The following is a 16,672-nucleotide window of genomic DNA, read 5'->3' as shown; positions in this document are numbered from 1 at the left end:
GATCCAAGACATTCCTCCGATCAGTCCGACATGTGAACGCGGCAGCCATTAGAGAGATGCTGTAGCGCACGTCAACCTTAACAAGTGTATTTCTATAGTCTGAAAATGCTAAATCAGAGTAATTACACAACTAATAAAATCATTTCACTCTAGTTTCCAAGTTATTTCCACCCTCTATAAACCGATAGGTTGATTGATATAGAATGTTATTGGGAAGTTGGATTCCTGTACAGAGAAAATAACCATTGTTTCGTGGGGAGAGTTCAGAGCTGAAATGTGTCAGGAAGAACTTGCAACATCAGTAGTTTTAATCATATTAATAAACAAATCATTGCGGTTGGGGTAGAAATGTAATTTACAAAAAAATTAAAGTATAATAGATTCAAAAAAAAAATAATTACTTCACTTGGTCAGAAGTAATTTTTAATGGGCTCCTCGGTTTTAAAACAGGAACAAATTGTGTAACACTGAAAGGTATCAAAGTGCTAACACAAAATAAAAAATGGATGCAGCCATGGTGTTTTGCATGGTCTCTTTAACACAGAGGAGAAAAAAAATCTGTTTTCAGCATAACTGTTACATGCATGTCATGTCAGTTCCATTTAAATAATAAGACCATTCCATATTTAGTAAGACTTCAGAGCCATTTACGGTCCCAAATGGCATCACATGCTCACAAAATACGATTCATGTTTGCTTAAGTAATGAACAATGAGTTGTTTTAACAGAAACATATCATAGGCATCTGGTTGTCCAATGCTTAAATCTGTAAGGGCAAGAATGTATACTTTTTTTATGCAGTTAATTGTTCTCCTGTAACTGCTACTCCAGCTTAGATATTTATACTGATTAGGTAGAAGTCATAGCTAGACATTTTAGACTACATCGTAGAGAAAGATAACACATTTACCCTCAAAGCAGTTTTAAAAATTACACAACATTTCACTTGTGTAAACCATTAATAAATCAGCTTGAGTACCTGTGCAAGCATCAAGCACAGCAGCTTATTTTAACCCATACAATGAGTTCCTCACACTTATTTTTACGCCAAACCCCCAAGTCCAGGAATTCTAACTCAGGGCAAGCCGAGTCGACCTTGTCCTTTTTTTGCAAGAACAGAAAATGGAGGAAAAAAATCCAAAACAAATATAAAAAAAACTCCAACAGTGATTGTGCGAAATGTTGATGGCATGCCACCGATTATATATGGCCTGGACGGATGCACATAAAAGCAATGGACGGCCATTTGACGTCAGTATGTAGTGTTACCATTTCTAAGGTGCAGGGTCTTTGGGGGAGAATGTCGCATACATACGTGTATACATATACACATTAGTTTACACACCGACACAATGGTAAAGGTGTCAGTAAAGCTCTCCTTACTGATAAGCAGTAACTTTCACAGGAAGAGCCTACATCTAAAAATAATTACATTAATATATTTTGCTGCTTGAATTACAATAACAGTATTTAACAAACACCAAAACACTAGGTTCTATCCTTGATTTTTTTTCTTCTTTCAATACACCAAATCATATTTTAAAAATTGGGAGTCAGAATTATGGGATGCCATGAACTTCCAGCTTCATAAAAATTGGATACCATTCTCTCATACAGTAATGGCCATCCCTCTTAAATAGCTTAACTGTTCAAACTGGCTTCAACATTGTCGGTGTGAGTAACCAGTCCCTTCCTCTCGACATGAGAAACTCTATACACATCTCTTCTCCAGTCAGTGGCTTGGACAGGGAACAGAAAAAAATGGCTGAATTTTCATCTTGGTGGTTGGGTCATGTCTGGTTGTTTTACTCTTTTTTTCCATTTTTTTTGTTACTTTGTTGCGCTTGCATGCTGAGACCCTTCTGCTGTTAGGGGGATGTTGCCCTCTGCTGGTTGCCTCTGTGGCATTGCACAGCCCTGCACCCACAGCTGGTTTAGTCCCTCAGAGCAGCTTCAGACTTCCAGTGACATTATTCACCATCTCCTCCTCCCCAACGATGGCCAGGACAGTGCGTGAGCCGGCTTCCACCTGCCAAAAATCCGGAGGTCATAGAATTTAGATTAGCATCCTTGTGCGTGGGGTGGGGGTAGGAATAGGTTGCAATAGCAAAAAAAATGTGGGTGGGAAACCAGGGAAGACTAGGCATAACATTATTGAAATAACTCAGTAATTTGCTATTAAAATGAGAAGTTTACACAAAATCCAGAAACTCCCAAGTGATTGCTTATATTGAAACTAGTTAAGTGGAGTTTCCCCTTTCTCCTTGTAGTGCTGCAATTAAAACTAGGGAAGCACAATATATCGGTATCAGCCGATATTAGCTAAAAATGTAAATATCGGTCGATGTCTAGTTTAACGCTCCGATGTGCAAAACCATTATCAACGCTGACGTGCATACCTATATAATGTAGGTACATGACGCAATGACATGCTGCGCTATACATGCAACATACCATTCTTAAACGAGCCCACAATGTCTGCTGTGTCATTTGAAACAGTAAAAAAAAAAGTCTCTGCAAGACAACTTTAAGGCCAAACCCATTAAAGCCAAGATTATGGCATTCATTGTCCTTGACAATCAACCGTTCTCTGTCGTGTGTACCTAGCTAGCACCAATACAACCAGCCTGAAAACAATGAACAGTAGAACCTGCAGTCATTTACATTATTCTTAGCAATGATTTAGGAATCCCTGTGATTAAGTATTAGCTAGGTTGCCACTTTTTCCAATTGAAATTGAACCTAATGAAAAGCAATAGCTAGCCAGCTACTTTACCCTGTTGCCCAAAACATTATAAGCAGCCAGCTAGCTTCATCTGGCTAGCGAGGCTTGACTGCACTGGGTTTTGTGTTGTGAAGATAGCCACAATAAGGATTAGCCACAATAAGGATTAGCCACAATAGTGGACTTTGCAGTTAGCCTTCAAAATCAAAGTATGTAATTGACAGTAATGCAAATAGTAGAATTATGCCATACTTGTATTTTGAAGGCTAACCGCAAAGTCCACTATTGTGGCTAATCCTTATTGTGGATAGCTTCACATACGGGTCGACCACGACTTATCAAATAAGAACGGTCTTATGAAATAGGGTTATTTTAGATGACACCTAGCTATATAGTTAGCTAGCTATTTATTAGCTTCAGGACATACATACTATTGACATACATACTATACTAGCTAGCTAACTATATAGCTACTGAAACAGATTATCGTTTTGCATCCATGAGCTAGCTTTTTTTTTAAATGACAGCACTGTAGGTGCGCGAGACAACTTGGCCAGCATCGTGGCATATGTATCGATGAATAGTTGTGACATGTAATACGAGTGAGTGTAATCAATGTGTAGTAACTACATTAAAAAAAACTGTATGAACCCGTTAAATTATTATGTGACGTGCAGTCATATCCTGACACGTCAAATAGTGTTAAATTGTATATTTTTTGACACGCGTTCAATATCAATCCTGGTTGAAAATGAAATGACTGAACAACGAAACAGCACAGCAACGAAGTGCAAGAAATAGGTTTTGATTATTTTACTGGTAATGGGGACATATGTAAATGCCAACAAAGTACGTTTTTGGTCAGTGTGTGTGTGTGTCTGTAAACTGACTTGCCTAGTTAAATAAAGTTAAGAACAAACGCTTATTTACAATGACGGCCTACCCCGGCCAAACACGTATGGCGCTGGGCCAATTGTGCACTTCCCTATGGGACTCCCAATCACGGTCGGATGTGATACAGCCTGGATTTGAACCAGGGACTGTAGTGACACCTCTTGCACTGAGATGCTGCGTCCATGTGTGTGTTTGAACTATTTAACTGTACTAGAATGTTAAAATATATCGGTATCGGGTTTTTGGCAAGGAAAATATTGGATATCGACTAAAAATATCATATCGGTGCATCACTAGTTGAAACAGCTGCATAAACAGGTCACATGACTCCTGACGTTGCTGGATGCAGACCTTGCTCTGCTTGGTTGCCAGGGTATTCGTGATTCAGAAATCCGTGAAGTGTGGACAAATGTTTTATTGAAAGCTTACGGGCCGGGCCGAATGAGCCATTTGTCAAAAGTACTAACGGTTTTGAGTCAGGAAATGTGTACTTTACCAACCAAAACATTAGCGATTACTTGAAATAATTATAATGTAGCAGACTGCCACAGCAGCAGAGATGGGTAACAGCACGTGTGCTCACTGGGGTAATAGGAGCAGTTTGCTTTTGCGACCACAGGATTTTGCAGCCCTAAATCCAGCCTACTGTAAAAAATTAATTAGTCTTCCCCCAAAAAACTAATTGGAGACGCACCCCTGTTCCAGCTGGGCCAAATGGACAGTTATCTAACGAGTTAGTAGCCGAGATAAGCGATCATTCAATAAAGTACATTTTATCATAAACCTGATCAGGACTGTTTGTGGGATTATGTCTTCACATTAGCCCAGAACACTATATAGCCTATGTTTATTTATCACAATGTTTTTGGGATATTCTATCCTGCAATGCAAGGTGACACAATGTCCATTCTCTCTCAAGATAGCAGGGTCTCCCCCACGATGTGCAGTTGTACTCATTTCCTCTGCTGTGGTAGTTGGCTCCATAAAATCAAATGTTTTAGGTGGAAAAGTACACATTTCCTGACTCAACACCGATTTCTGTACAAAGAATTCACTGGCAACAAAGCAGAGTGAGGCCTGCATCCAGCAACGTCACGAGTCACGTGACCCGTGTTTGCAGCGGTTTCAGTACAGCAGTCCAGGAAGAGATCTAATTTTATTTGTCACATGCTCTGAATACCGTGAAATGCTTACTTACAGTGGGGCAAAAAAGTATTTAGTCAGCCACCAAATGTGCAAGTTCTCCCACTTAAAAAGGTGAGGCCTGTAATTTTCATCATAGGTACACTTCAACTATGACTATGACTGTTTGAAAAAGTCAATGTTTGCCAAGGTTGGCATATGTCAACAAATGCAAGCTACGTGCGGACATCTATCAACTGGCAGTTGACCTATTTAGTGCCCTTCATAGAGTATTGACCATTTTTAATTGGCCGTTGCAATCTTTGTCAACAAGTTGTTTCCTTTTTTGTGAATCTTTGAACGCATCCGCCCCTCTCAAGTGTCATTTAACAGTTTGAATTTGCAATGGTTTTGTATCAAAGTGTGAACCGCTTACCTACCTAAATCCCAGTCGTCATTAAGGCATGTTAAACTAGGCGAACACGGCCCGCCCTGCCAAATCGATCTCTTCAAATAATGCCTTATGAACAACAGGCAACCACAGCATTGTCAACAGTGCAGTCTATGGCATTGGCAGCCCTACTGATAGTCAAACTCAATACTAATAATGGCTGTGCGTGTCTCTGTAAGCAGGTGCTACAGAGTTACGTGGAACCGGAATGGCGGTGTGTGCACCTGTGCTGCTGTGGAACCATCATTGTGGCACATGTGCCTGTAAGCAGGTGCAGCAGTGTAGCCGCAATGGAGGCGCATGTCTCACCTGGGTGCGTCCGGCATCCTGGACCAGGTATGTGGGCAGGCTAAGGCTCATGGCCAGTGCCTGCAGCTCTAAAAGGTGGGCCATGTTGGTCCCCTGCACCACCACCTTCTTCGCCCTGCACACCACACAAACACACATCTAGATATCCTTCTGTGCATACTGTAGAACAGCCAGATGGTGGCATTGTGATTACCAGACATCATTATGGTGTTTTAAAAGAGTCTGGCTGTCTTAATCTGATCCAATTTGATCAGCAATATGACGTCTCAAATAATGCCCTAATGAGGAAGTGGTCCGGTCCTTACCCGCCATGGTCCCACTTCCAGGCCATCTCCCTCCAGCTGTTCTTCTCCTGCAGGGCCTGGTAGAGCCCCACAGCTGCGTGGCCCACCTGCGCAGCCAGCTATACAACAAACACTTTCAGTTAGAAGAAATTAAACAACCTCTATTTTAGCAATATGGGCAAACTGGGATTTTTTTTGTACACCTGGTTCACAAACTACACCAAAATAATACTAGCTCGACAAACCCCCGAGTGGCGCAGCGGTCTAAGGCGCTGCTAGAGGCGTCACCACAGACCCGGTTTTGATCACGGGCTGTGATTGGGAGTCCCATAGGTCCGTGCAAAATTGATCTAGCGTCGTTCGGCTTAGGGGAGGGTTTGGCCGGGCTTTACTTGGCTCATCGCACTCTAGCAACTCCTTGTGGCGGGCCGGGCGCCGGCAGGCAGACCTCGGTCGTCAGTTGAACAGTGTTTCCTCCTACACATTGGTGCGGCTGGCTTCCAGGTTAAGTGGGCAGGTGTTAAGTTCAATTTGGCGGGTAATGTTTCGGAGGACGCATGACTCTACCTTTGCCTCTCGATCCCGTTGAGAAGGTGCAAAGACCTTAAAGTCGTCAGCGACTTAACTACCTAGCAATTTTAACTAGCAAGATGACAACAAAAAACATTGAATTCACTCTCCATAATCCCATACCGCCAGTGCCAGCCCATAGCCAAATGTTTAGATTGCTAGCACAACATAGCTAGTGACACTGCACGAACAGGCAGCTGTTTCATGGAAACTAGCTAATCAATTGTGATTTAATGATGTCAATACTAGCTACAGTGGTTAACTAGTTTGGATGAAGTATTTAGTGTTGTGTGCAATGCATCTGTGCACTTAACGAGCTACCATTCCCATAGACTACATTGCATATGAAGTATGATTGGCTCATCCATGGATTTAAGACAAAAATGCCCTCTTTTTCCTTTTTGTTGTCACTCTAGTTGGCTACCCCACGTCGGGGATGGTGCTCTCCGATTGGCTCAAAGTCAAGTTGTTGGCCACTGACGAGCATTGCGAAGTAGAAGCGCTAAGTTCGTCGCTACGAGGTCGGCACGCAGCAGGTACCGCTTTTGTTCTAGCAAGAGAAGGAACGGCTTCCCACTGTGATAAGTAGCTATCTGCAGTCAGACGGTGTTTCATGCTTTACACGGACCTTTCCCACACCCATGGCCAGGTCCATGTTCACCACAAACACCATCTTGAACATGAGGTCGTCGTCTCCTTCCTCCTGAGGGGACGAGAGAAAGCGAGAACGAGAGACATTCAGGGTGGGCTCAGACACGATACAGGAGAGGTAATGTACCAACTTGTACCTGTGCAAACTAAGGCTAGCTTATGGGCACCTCATTCTCCAGCTTGTTAAAGTAGTACATGGCAGCCTCCTCAGCAGACACGTTTCGGGTGTGCAAGAGTGCCTGTGGAGGGGTAGACATGGAAAATATCCAAAAATAAGCACTTTGAATAGATCTGTATTAGGTGGATTAGCAAAGTCAATCATAAGTATAGTACTCCTTAGTCATTATGAATGCATTAGTAAGTAGAGAGGGATATTTCATTAGCGAACAGAGATGATCAAAGAGGAAATTTGCACAATATAGTGCAGATCATCTCTCAGGAAATGTAAGAACCTGTATGCAGTAATTAACCCACTTGCTTGGCAGCCTCCTCAGGGATGTCCAGCTCTCGCAGCTGCTGCAGGTACACAGGGTTGACCTCCTGAGAGCCAGAACCTGGGCCCGTCTGCTGCTGCTGCTCGGAGGGCTCCATAGTTAGCTGGAGCAGGACCACGTTGGATTAAAGTCAGTTTAATACGTTGCGGCATTAAAATAAATGTACAGTACACCGTAGCATATTTCTTCAACAGTTATGTTGTGTAGAAACAAGTAGCTGGGTCTTTCAGTGACTGTCTTTCCTGTGTACCATGAATTATGGTAGAATAGCTACTATTATGAGAACACGCAAGCTATCTAAATACACTCAACACAAATATAAAACGCAGCATGTGAAGTGTTAGTCCTATGTTTCATAAGCTGAAATAAAAGATCCCAGAAATGTTCCATGCGCACAAAAAACTCCTAAATGTTTGTGCAAAATGTGTTTACAGGCATGCTGACTGCAGGAATGTCCACCAGAGCTGTTACCAGAGAATGTTATGTTAATTTCTCTACCATAAGCTGCCTCAAACGTTATTTTAGAGAATTTGGCAGTACGTCCAACCGTCCTCACAACTGCAGACCACGTGTAACCACGCCAGCCCAGGACCTCCAAATCCGGCTTCTTTACCTGCAGGATCATCTGAAACCAGCCATCCAGTCAGCTGAGGAGACTGTGGGTTTGCACAACCAAATAATGGTCTGCACAAACTGTCAGAAACAGTCTCAGGGAAGCTCATCTGCGTGCTTATCATCCTCACCAGGGTCTTGAACTGACTTCAGTGGACAAATGCTCACCTTCGATGGCCACTAGCACACTGGCGAAGTGTGCTCTTCATGGGTGAAACCCAGTTAACTGTACCGGGCAGATAGCAGAAAGCATGTATGGTGTGTGGGAGAGCAGTTTGCTGATGTCAATGTTGTGAACAGAGTGCCTCATGGTGGCAGTGGGGTTACGATATAGGATTGCATTGTATCGATGGCCATTTGAATGCACAGAGATACCGTGACCGCCATTCATCCTCCACCATGATAAATGCACAGCCCCATGTGGCATGGCCTGCAAACTCCCCAGACATGTCCTCCATTGAGCATGTTTGGGATGCTCTGGATCAACATGTATGACAGCGTGTTCCAGTTCCCGCCAAGATACAGCAACTTCACACAACCATTGAAGAGGAGTGGGACAACATTCCACAGGCCACAATCAACAGCCTGATCAACTCCATGCGAAAGAGATGTGTTGCGCTGCTTGAAGCAAATAGTCACACCAGACACCGACAGATTCTGATCCACGCCCCTACTTTCTTTGAAATGTATCTATTCCCAGTTATGTGAAATCCATAGATTAGGGCATAATATATTTATTTAAATTTACTGATGTCCTTATATGAACTGTAAATCTGTTAAATTGTTGCCTATTGGTTTGTTTTTGTTCAGTAAGGTTCTAGCTAGTAGACTGGCATTGAGGGCAGCCATTGACAACTACTTAGGCATTGACACACCTCGAAGCTAGTTAGCCAAGTACTCTTACTAGTAGTGAACTGATATTCTAGTTAGTTATCTAAATCATTATGTTGATATCCCAATTACAGTGATACCCTAATTATATACATAGCCAGATATCTAACGGTTATCTGTAGGCCTGTTTGGTGGGTAACGTTAGGTAAATTACGTTTGGTAGTTAGTCAATTACCGAGACAGAGTAGCTAAATGGCTAATGTTAGCGTGAGCTAATCTCATATCACGACGGAACAAACTCTCAAAGTGGCAACTCGATTGTGGGATGACAGCTAGTTAGTTACTTATTTAACGATGACCACAAGACAGTAGCTAGCTTGTTATTAAATGCCAAATAGAAAACAAACCGTAGCTAACATAGCCAAGCTAAATTAACTAGCAGGCATTCAAAAAAATATTATTGAACAGTACGTTAGCTAACAGCTGGTTGCATTTGCTATCGTGTAACATATTTTGTTTGCTAGCTATGCATTATTTGATTTCCCTGCAAGCTCTTAACGTGGCTAACTAAGCAATTTAACTAGCTTACTGTAAAGATTGCGCCAGCCGCTCCTACCTGCGTTGCGTTGCGTAGCTAGCTTGTCAGCTACAATCCTTTGAATTAGTGGGATGGGAGTGCTTGCTTGCAAACCAATATCCACTCTCGCCTTTCACTGCGATGAAGCCAGGTTGTTGACTGCAGATGACTTGTTCATTAAAAGATGGGCGTGTTGTGGTTTCACGTCTTTACACCATTTTGGGCAAGGTTCGCTTTTTTTTCGTTGTACGGTACCGGATTGCGTCAGTATTAAAGTCCTCCTCACATCCGGTTCTACAAAAATTATGGATCGTGTGAAACAAGAGCATCAATTATTTCCTCCGTCAGAAATGTCTAAACGTTTCGTAACGAAACTTCGTTGGAGTTTCCCATGCATGTTGCTTTGGAGCATGTTGACCGCCCTCATTGATTTATGTTGCGTATGGTGTGTGAAGAAATTAGGTTGATTTTTTCTGTTTTATGACTAAGTGAAAGGATACTGATTTTGTCAGATTATACTTTTTGTAACAGGTTAATTTGGTTAAGGTTAGGAAAATAGTTAGGATTAGCTCAAATGTAAAAAATCAGTTATAGTCATGACGTCTTCCATTCCACATTTCCTCGCACTGGTCTGAAAACAATATGGTGAATGTCTACCGATTTGCTTTCATATACTGCTCCAAGTATTTAATGTCATTGTAGACAAAGAAAAAACAAGTAATAGACTAATTCCATTCACTTTAAATCTACTCCATATGAGACAGATGTAGACAAAGACCATATGATTTTACAAATACTTTATTACCTCACCATATGTAGGAATTTACACTCTTATTAAACAGCAGGTTCGCTACAAGTTACATTATTCAATCATTATGTACAACTATATTAACAGACAAAATAAAAATCAACCTTAAAGTGCTCCTTGCAGAGCCTGCTCTACATAGCTACATTTATACAGCCTAACAATAGTTTTCCATTAAATGACCACCACCTGCTCTCTTCACCATTATTAGGCTTCATACATAATACTAGTCTACATTGAAAGCATATGACAATACAAATTGTCCATTGAAAAATAGTGTGATGTTAACCAATAAGCTACTATGACTCGTTTATGCTGTGCAATCTAGGGACAATGGCGGTGAACAGGAAAATGCATCAAACTGGAGAACCCACACAATAGCATGCAACGCATAAACTACATACACTTTCATCTCTTCAAAATTCTTATCAAAATAGGACAAAACTGATCATTTGATTGGGTTTTACAGTTAAATGAGCAATCTGCTGACTCATTGTCAGCCTCTTATTGGTGTCTACTCACGAGAAAGCCAACAGTGCACCAGCATATAAAGATATAGCCTACCACATGGGTAGTGTTAAATGTCTTCATCCATAAGTCTAACATCAGTTATGTGTCGTTAACATACATGCAACACCTCCAATTTGTGTGATAACATTCTTGGTACATAGCTCTGTTGGATAGAATGATTAGTCTAGGTTTCTGTCCCAAATGGCACCCTATTTCCTACATAAGGCCCTCGTCAAAAGTAGTGCACTATATATAGGGACAAGGGTGCCATTTGGGATGCAAGAATGACGCTATAGTCTAATAGACAATGCAGAGATGAGCAAATTATGAATAACACAACCCATGGGTAAATCATAAGAAAACAAGTTTCAGTAAAGTTCAGAAATGGCAATGTAGTTATAATTCTAATACTTAATCAAACGTTGCAAAATGTGACTAGGTCAAAGTATCTTCTGTGAAACCTTATAGACAGTTAAAACAGCAGTGTTAGAAAACAAGTTCAACAAACGTAGGAGCTGTCGCCATCTTGTGTTCAATATAATAACTGCAATACACATATCAACGGCGCAGTTGCCAATTGTCAGATAAATAAGCTACCTCACAACAGCACAAACTGAGAACATGATTCAATAGACTTTTCTTGGTTGAAAAACAAAAGTTATGTTAAAAATGTACAACAAGGAAAGTTGCATGAACGTACACCATAAAATACTGTGGGACACATGTTTTAAATATATACAATTCTACAGTTGAGATTTGTTTGTTTAATCTATGATCTAGTGTCCCTCCAGTGACTGTTACCCTTTAAAAACATCAAAACATTCACACGGTCACCTATTTCCAGTACCTTTTGAAAAGACTGCTTCTTTGCTTTCAGTATCATTCTTTCTTTAGTCATGCAGAGCGCGAGCTGTAGCCTCTTTCCGAGAGCAGTTCATTTCAACTCTGACATCTTCCTCCCATTCAATACCATAAAGAGGAGCACAGATTTGTATAGACTCGGGAGCTACCTGAAAAAGCGGAATGGCAATAATTACACATTTAAAAAAACATTAAAAAGGAAGAATCATCTCAAGAGTGTCATGATTGAGTGAACTGTGTGTGTGTGTGTGTGTGTGTGTGTATGTGGCATTTGTCCACTACGTGTACTTATGATTTGGACGGATATGGATATAACCTAGCAGACAAACTGCAAAACACAAGAAAAAGCTTCAGGGTTAAAGAAATAAGAGGGTAACTTGAGTTTTCAGGTGAGTAAAGGGAGGTAGAGAGTGCCGATAACTTAAGACTCAAGCCCCTAGGAAAGGTACTGTATGCAACTGCATTAATTGGTGACAATGTAATATCTAGAGAATGTTTATTAAATGCTAATAAAACTTTTCACTCCACATTTCATGTGGAAAGGGGTGTTGCGTCTTGAATGAGGGGGGAACCCAGAATGGTCCCTTCCAACTCTCGCTCACACTTGCTCTCCATCTAGTGACAACCAGCATTTTGATAGACATGAGACTTCCTTTCATTCATTCATATGAGACTTCAGATTGTTGACTTCAGCACGTTTCCATTGACACATAATGTAACGTCCGGATCTCCCAAGCCCCTTCTTCAAGTTCCACAGAGAGTTCTACAAGAGAGGCAGATGCCACAATGTGGTCCAACGCAGGGCTGAAGGGTGAACGGGTGGGACATACAAACAAAGGCTCCTCGTCTGTTTGTGTGTGTGTCTCCCTTTATCTTTCCCTCCTGTCTTGTCCACAATGGAGAGTATACCACCACCTCTAGAGAGTTTCATGTGTTCAGCAGCCCAATACACCACATCCCCTTTTCAACCCCCTGGGTGACTGTTGTGTGTGAACAACAGTCACTCATTGCTCCTTAATGTGGAAAAGGGGTTGGGTGTTTGGGGTCCTTACCCCTAGAACCATACTTCCCCCTCTTCTGACAGGAGGGAGATTTTGTGTTAATCTGTCTATTGGTCCGGTCTGTCCATCCTCCTAACCCAGCCCCTCTGAGTTTCCCTCCCCCACTCCTGTGGGTCTCTTAATGTGGTCTCCTCTGCCGGCGTGTTCTTGGTCAGTGGTTTCACTGTCACAAGTCAGTGACTTTGTTCTCTACGGCTGCAGCGATCTGCTGGAGCCGGTAGCCCAGCTGCATCTTTTGGGCCGTGCTGTCCTCTTCTAGGGCCCCGATGATCTGAGAGAGAGCAAGGAAGGGATGGAGAGGGATGAAGAGCGAGCGAGAGAGTTAGATGGAGGGAGAGACGGGGGTGGAGTGAGAGACAGATGTAAGGTAAACCAAAAGACACAGCTCTGATGTGTCATTCCATCCAACCACACAAGAGATAATGAAAACTCACCTGGTCATAGTACTTGTTGATGTACTTGTACAACTCGTGCAGGGCAACAAGGTAATTCAACTCGCCTGAGTAATTCTGGAAAAAAACAAAAACATTTGGACTTAAAGTCACTACAAATAAATAATATGCACACATTTAAATGTGCTAATAGAGTTTCTATTAAAGCTGGTTCTATTAACAATAGGATATATTTAAAGTGTTCTAGGCATTCATTGCTTTAAAGTATAGGCCCACTCTGAAAAGTCCAAAGTTTTACAGCTTGTGTTGAATGAATGATCACTAGATCAGCTATATTCACAGTAATAGGGGTGACAGTAATTAAAAAAATAACATTTTAAAATGAGATACAAACTGCAATATGTAACTTTTTGGGAGACCCAACCAAATTCACATTGAAATGTGAGTTATAGATCTGTCACACTCATTGAAAGCAAGTCTAAGAAGCTGTATATCTGTTCTAAGTGCGCTATTTCTATGCTTCCCATTTTTCCATTTCATTTTTCAAACAGCTGAAAATAAAACATTTTTTTGGTTATGGAAAAGATATTTCACAGCTGTATGGATGGTACAATTAGTATTTCCACTATACTTGCTTGTTTTGTGAAATAAACTTAAATTAGGCAAACTATTGGAATATTAGCAACGAGGAAATGGCAAAGCGATTTCTGCATAGTGCACATTAAACAATAGGACAAAGTACCAGGGGATGAAACCAAAATTATTTTCCAATTGTGTTGTTCTGAACAGAAACATTATTTATTTTGTTACGTTCCACTTGTTCCGATCTGCAAAATAAAGTTCTGAACTGGTTTAAACCCCACAAAAAGTAACAGTTTATATAGATCCTTTCTGTTCCTTTTTAAATCTCTGAAATAGTCACAAAAAAACAACAACATTTATCCCGATGTTAAATTACTTCAATCTTCAGTGAGGATAGAGCAGCTTGCTATGGAGCGGACAAGCTATAGCCTAGTTCTTTACAGTGCCTTCAGAAAGTGCTGTATTCATACTCCTTAACTTATTCCACATTTTGTTATAGCCTAAATTCAAAATGAATTAAATAGATTTTTTTTCACTCATCTTCAAACAATAATAACCCATAATGAAAACGTGAAAACATGTTTTTAGACATTTCTCTAAATGCATTGAAAATTAAGTACAGAAATCTAATTTGCATAACTATTCATACCCCTTTGCTATGACACTCCAAATTGAGCTCAGGTGCATCCAATATCCTTTGATCATCCTTGAGATGTCACTACAACATTATTGGAGTCCACCTGTGGCCAATTCAATTGTTTCGACATGATTCAGATAGAAACACATCTGTCTATTTAAGGTCCCACAGCTGACGGTGCATGTCAGAGCAGAAACTATACCACGAAGTCCAAGGATCTGTAGATCCCAGAGATATTATTGTGATGAGGCATATATCTGAGGAAGGGTATAAAACCATTTCTAGAGTGTGGAAAGTTTCTGAGAGCATAGTGGTCTCCATCATTGGGAAATATAAAAAATATGAAACTACCCACGCTGCTGTCTGATCAAACTGAGCAACCGGGCAAGAAGGACCTTGGTCAGGGAGGTGACCAAGAACACAATGACCACTCTGACAGAACTACAGAGTTCCTTGGCTGAGCTGGGAGAACCTGCCTGAAGGACTATAGTCTCTACAGCACTTCACCAATCTGGGCTTTATGGGAGAGTGGCCAGACGGAAGACACTCCTGAGAAAAAGGCACATGGTTCTTTGCCAGGAGTTTACAAAAAGGCACATGGTTCTTTGCCAGGAGTTTGCAAAAAGGCACATGGTTCTTTGCCAGGAGTTTACAAAAAGGCACATGGTTCTTTGCCAGGAGTTTGCAAAAAGGCACATGGTTCTTTGCCAGGAGTTTGCAAAAAGGCACATGAAATACTCAGATCATAAGGCACACGATTCTGTGGTCTGATGAGACAAAATTTGAACTCTCTGGCCTGAATGCAAAGGGCTATGTCTGGAGAAAACCAGGCACAGCTCATCACCCATCTAACACCATCCCTACTGTGAAGCATGGTGGTGGCAGCATCATGCTATGAGGTTGCTTTTCAGCGGCAGGGACTGGGAGACTGGTAAGGATAGAGGAAACAATGCATGGAGCCAAATACAGGCAAATCCTTGATGAGAACCTGCTTCAGAGTGCAAAGACCCTTATACTGGGGTGAAGATTTACATTCCAACAGGACAATGACCAAGCATACAGCCAAAGGAATGGTGGAATGGCTTCAGAACAAGAATGTGAAAGTCCTTGAGTGGCCCAGCCAAAGCCCATTGAAAATCTGTGGAAAGACTTGAAGATTGCTGTTCACTGCCACTCCCCATCTAATTTAAGAGCTTGAGAAAAATTGCAAGGAAGAATAGGAGAAAATCCCCAAATCCAGATGTGCAAAACTGACACAGACATACCCAAGACAACTCAAATCTGTAATCGCCGCCAAAGTTGCTCTATAAAATGTATCGAGTCAGGAGTGTAAATTCTAAAAACATGCTTTCATTTTGTCATTATGGGGTATTGTGTGTAGATTGGGGAGAAAAAATATATATTGAATGTCATTGAACTTCCGAGAGTTGGCTTAACGTTGGACCAAGATTGTGTGTGCAGAGTGGCACCAGAATTAAAAAAGTCTTACCTTTTTGTAGTTAATTCAATGTTAAACGTGATAAATATAGTATCCTTAACCAGCATCGAAAAAGTTAATCCATTCTTCTCTAATTAAAAATCTCAATTTCTGAATCACACATGTAAAGTCAATAGACTTAAGAAACCTAGTCTTCAGAGGGGCAGGTAGTCTACACACACTGGCAACGATTTTTAGCTGGCAGGAAGAAACTGGTATACGTTTCTGAGTGACATAGTGAGGGGCTTTGCATAGGCGCTTTGTTGCGGAACTGGAAAAAAGTGCCCGGAACGTAAAAGAACGTTATTAACCAGTTCCAATGCTTTTAAAATAACGGTTCTGTTCCAGAACAGTACAGATCACTTTCGTTCACTGAACTTGATCCAACCCCTGCAAATAACCAATTAAAAGAATAGCAAACTCAAATGTATTTTTTTTTTGATTCATCAAAAAATGTTGCAAAAAATGTCAAGTTTAAGGTAGAGCACTTTTAGTAGAGTGCAAAAACTGTGACAATGAGACAGTGTTTTACTGAATTAATAAACTGAAGTAAAAGACCAACCCTGGATAGTTCTGCTAGTGCGGAGTTCATCTCCTGGTCACTGGCAGAGATGGTCTGTCTGATGTCAGCGTAGTACCTTTCCACCATCTGCTTGTACCGGGGGATATCTCTGGCATAAAGCAGTTTGTTTATTGGTGAATCCTAGAGAGAGACAGAGAGACCAAGAGACAGAACGTGAGGGTGAGAGAGATTACCAGTTATAAAGAATCACTTCCACAGTTTCCTCCCCAGATGGGTTGGGTTAAATGTGGATGACACATTTCAG

The 16,672-nt window shown here is 41.2% G+C and overlaps 2 protein-coding genes across 3 annotated transcripts in view; both read right to left on the bottom strand.

Annotated features, from left to right (window-relative positions):
- Positions 1-401: 401 nt before the first annotated feature.
- On the bottom strand, positions 402-9,802 carry LOC135541407 (probable peptidyl-tRNA hydrolase 2). 2 transcript variants are annotated; one of them, XM_064967627.1, is made up of 7 exons: positions 9,533-9,802; positions 7,481-7,603; positions 7,174-7,245; positions 6,984-7,058; positions 5,807-5,904; positions 5,502-5,616; positions 402-2,029 (listed from the first exon to the last, which is right to left on the bottom strand). In XM_064967627.1, the coding sequence occupies exons 2-7, from the start codon at positions 7,595-7,597 to the stop codon at positions 1,943-1,945; spliced, it is 564 nt and encodes a 187-aa protein (XP_064823699.1). In that variant the 5' UTR covers positions 7,598-7,603; positions 9,533-9,802; the 3' UTR covers positions 402-1,942. The 2 variants fall into 2 exon arrangements, with proteins under 2 accessions (XP_064823699.1, XP_064823698.1); XM_064967626.1 differs by having other exon boundaries at positions 9,560-9,802.
- A 500-nt stretch (positions 9,803-10,302) lies between these two features.
- The window catches only part of LOC135541466 (plexin-B1-like), a 180,032-nt gene continuing 173,662 nt past the window's right edge, over positions 10,303-16,672 (bottom strand). The window contains exons 27-29 of the mRNA XM_064967774.1: positions 16,408-16,548; positions 13,192-13,266; positions 10,303-13,028 (exon numbers count right to left, since the gene is read on the bottom strand). Coding sequence (XP_064823846.1) covers positions 12,924-13,028; positions 13,192-13,266; positions 16,408-16,548 — 321 coding nt within the window. The 3' untranslated portion in view covers positions 10,303-12,923. The remainder of the gene's footprint in view (positions 13,029-13,191; positions 13,267-16,407; positions 16,549-16,672) is intronic.

The sequence above is a fragment of the Oncorhynchus masou genome, chromosome 6 (genome assembly GCF_036934945.1).
Source record: "Oncorhynchus masou masou isolate Uvic2021 chromosome 6, UVic_Omas_1.1, whole genome shotgun sequence".
NCBI lineage: Eukaryota > Metazoa > Chordata > Actinopteri > Salmoniformes > Salmonidae > Oncorhynchus > Oncorhynchus masou.
The sequence above is the reverse complement of the archived record's forward strand: the minus strand, read 5'-3'. Positions and strand labels throughout refer to the sequence as shown.

Excerpts from the sequence above, each read along its gene's own strand:
- LOC135541407 (XM_064967627.1), bottom strand. The coding sequence starts at position 7,597 with ATGGAGCCCTCCGAGCAGCAGCAGCAGACGGGCCCAGGTTCTGGCTCT. Across the intron at positions 7,059-7,173 it reads TTAACAAGCTGGAGAATGAG|GAGGAAGGAGACGACGACCT; the intron begins GTGCCCATAAGC and ends TCGTCCCCTCAG. Across the intron at positions 5,905-6,983 it reads TGGCCATGGGTGTGGGAAAG|CTGGCTGCGCAGGTGGGCCA; the intron begins GTCCGTGTAAAG and ends TTTGTTGTATAG.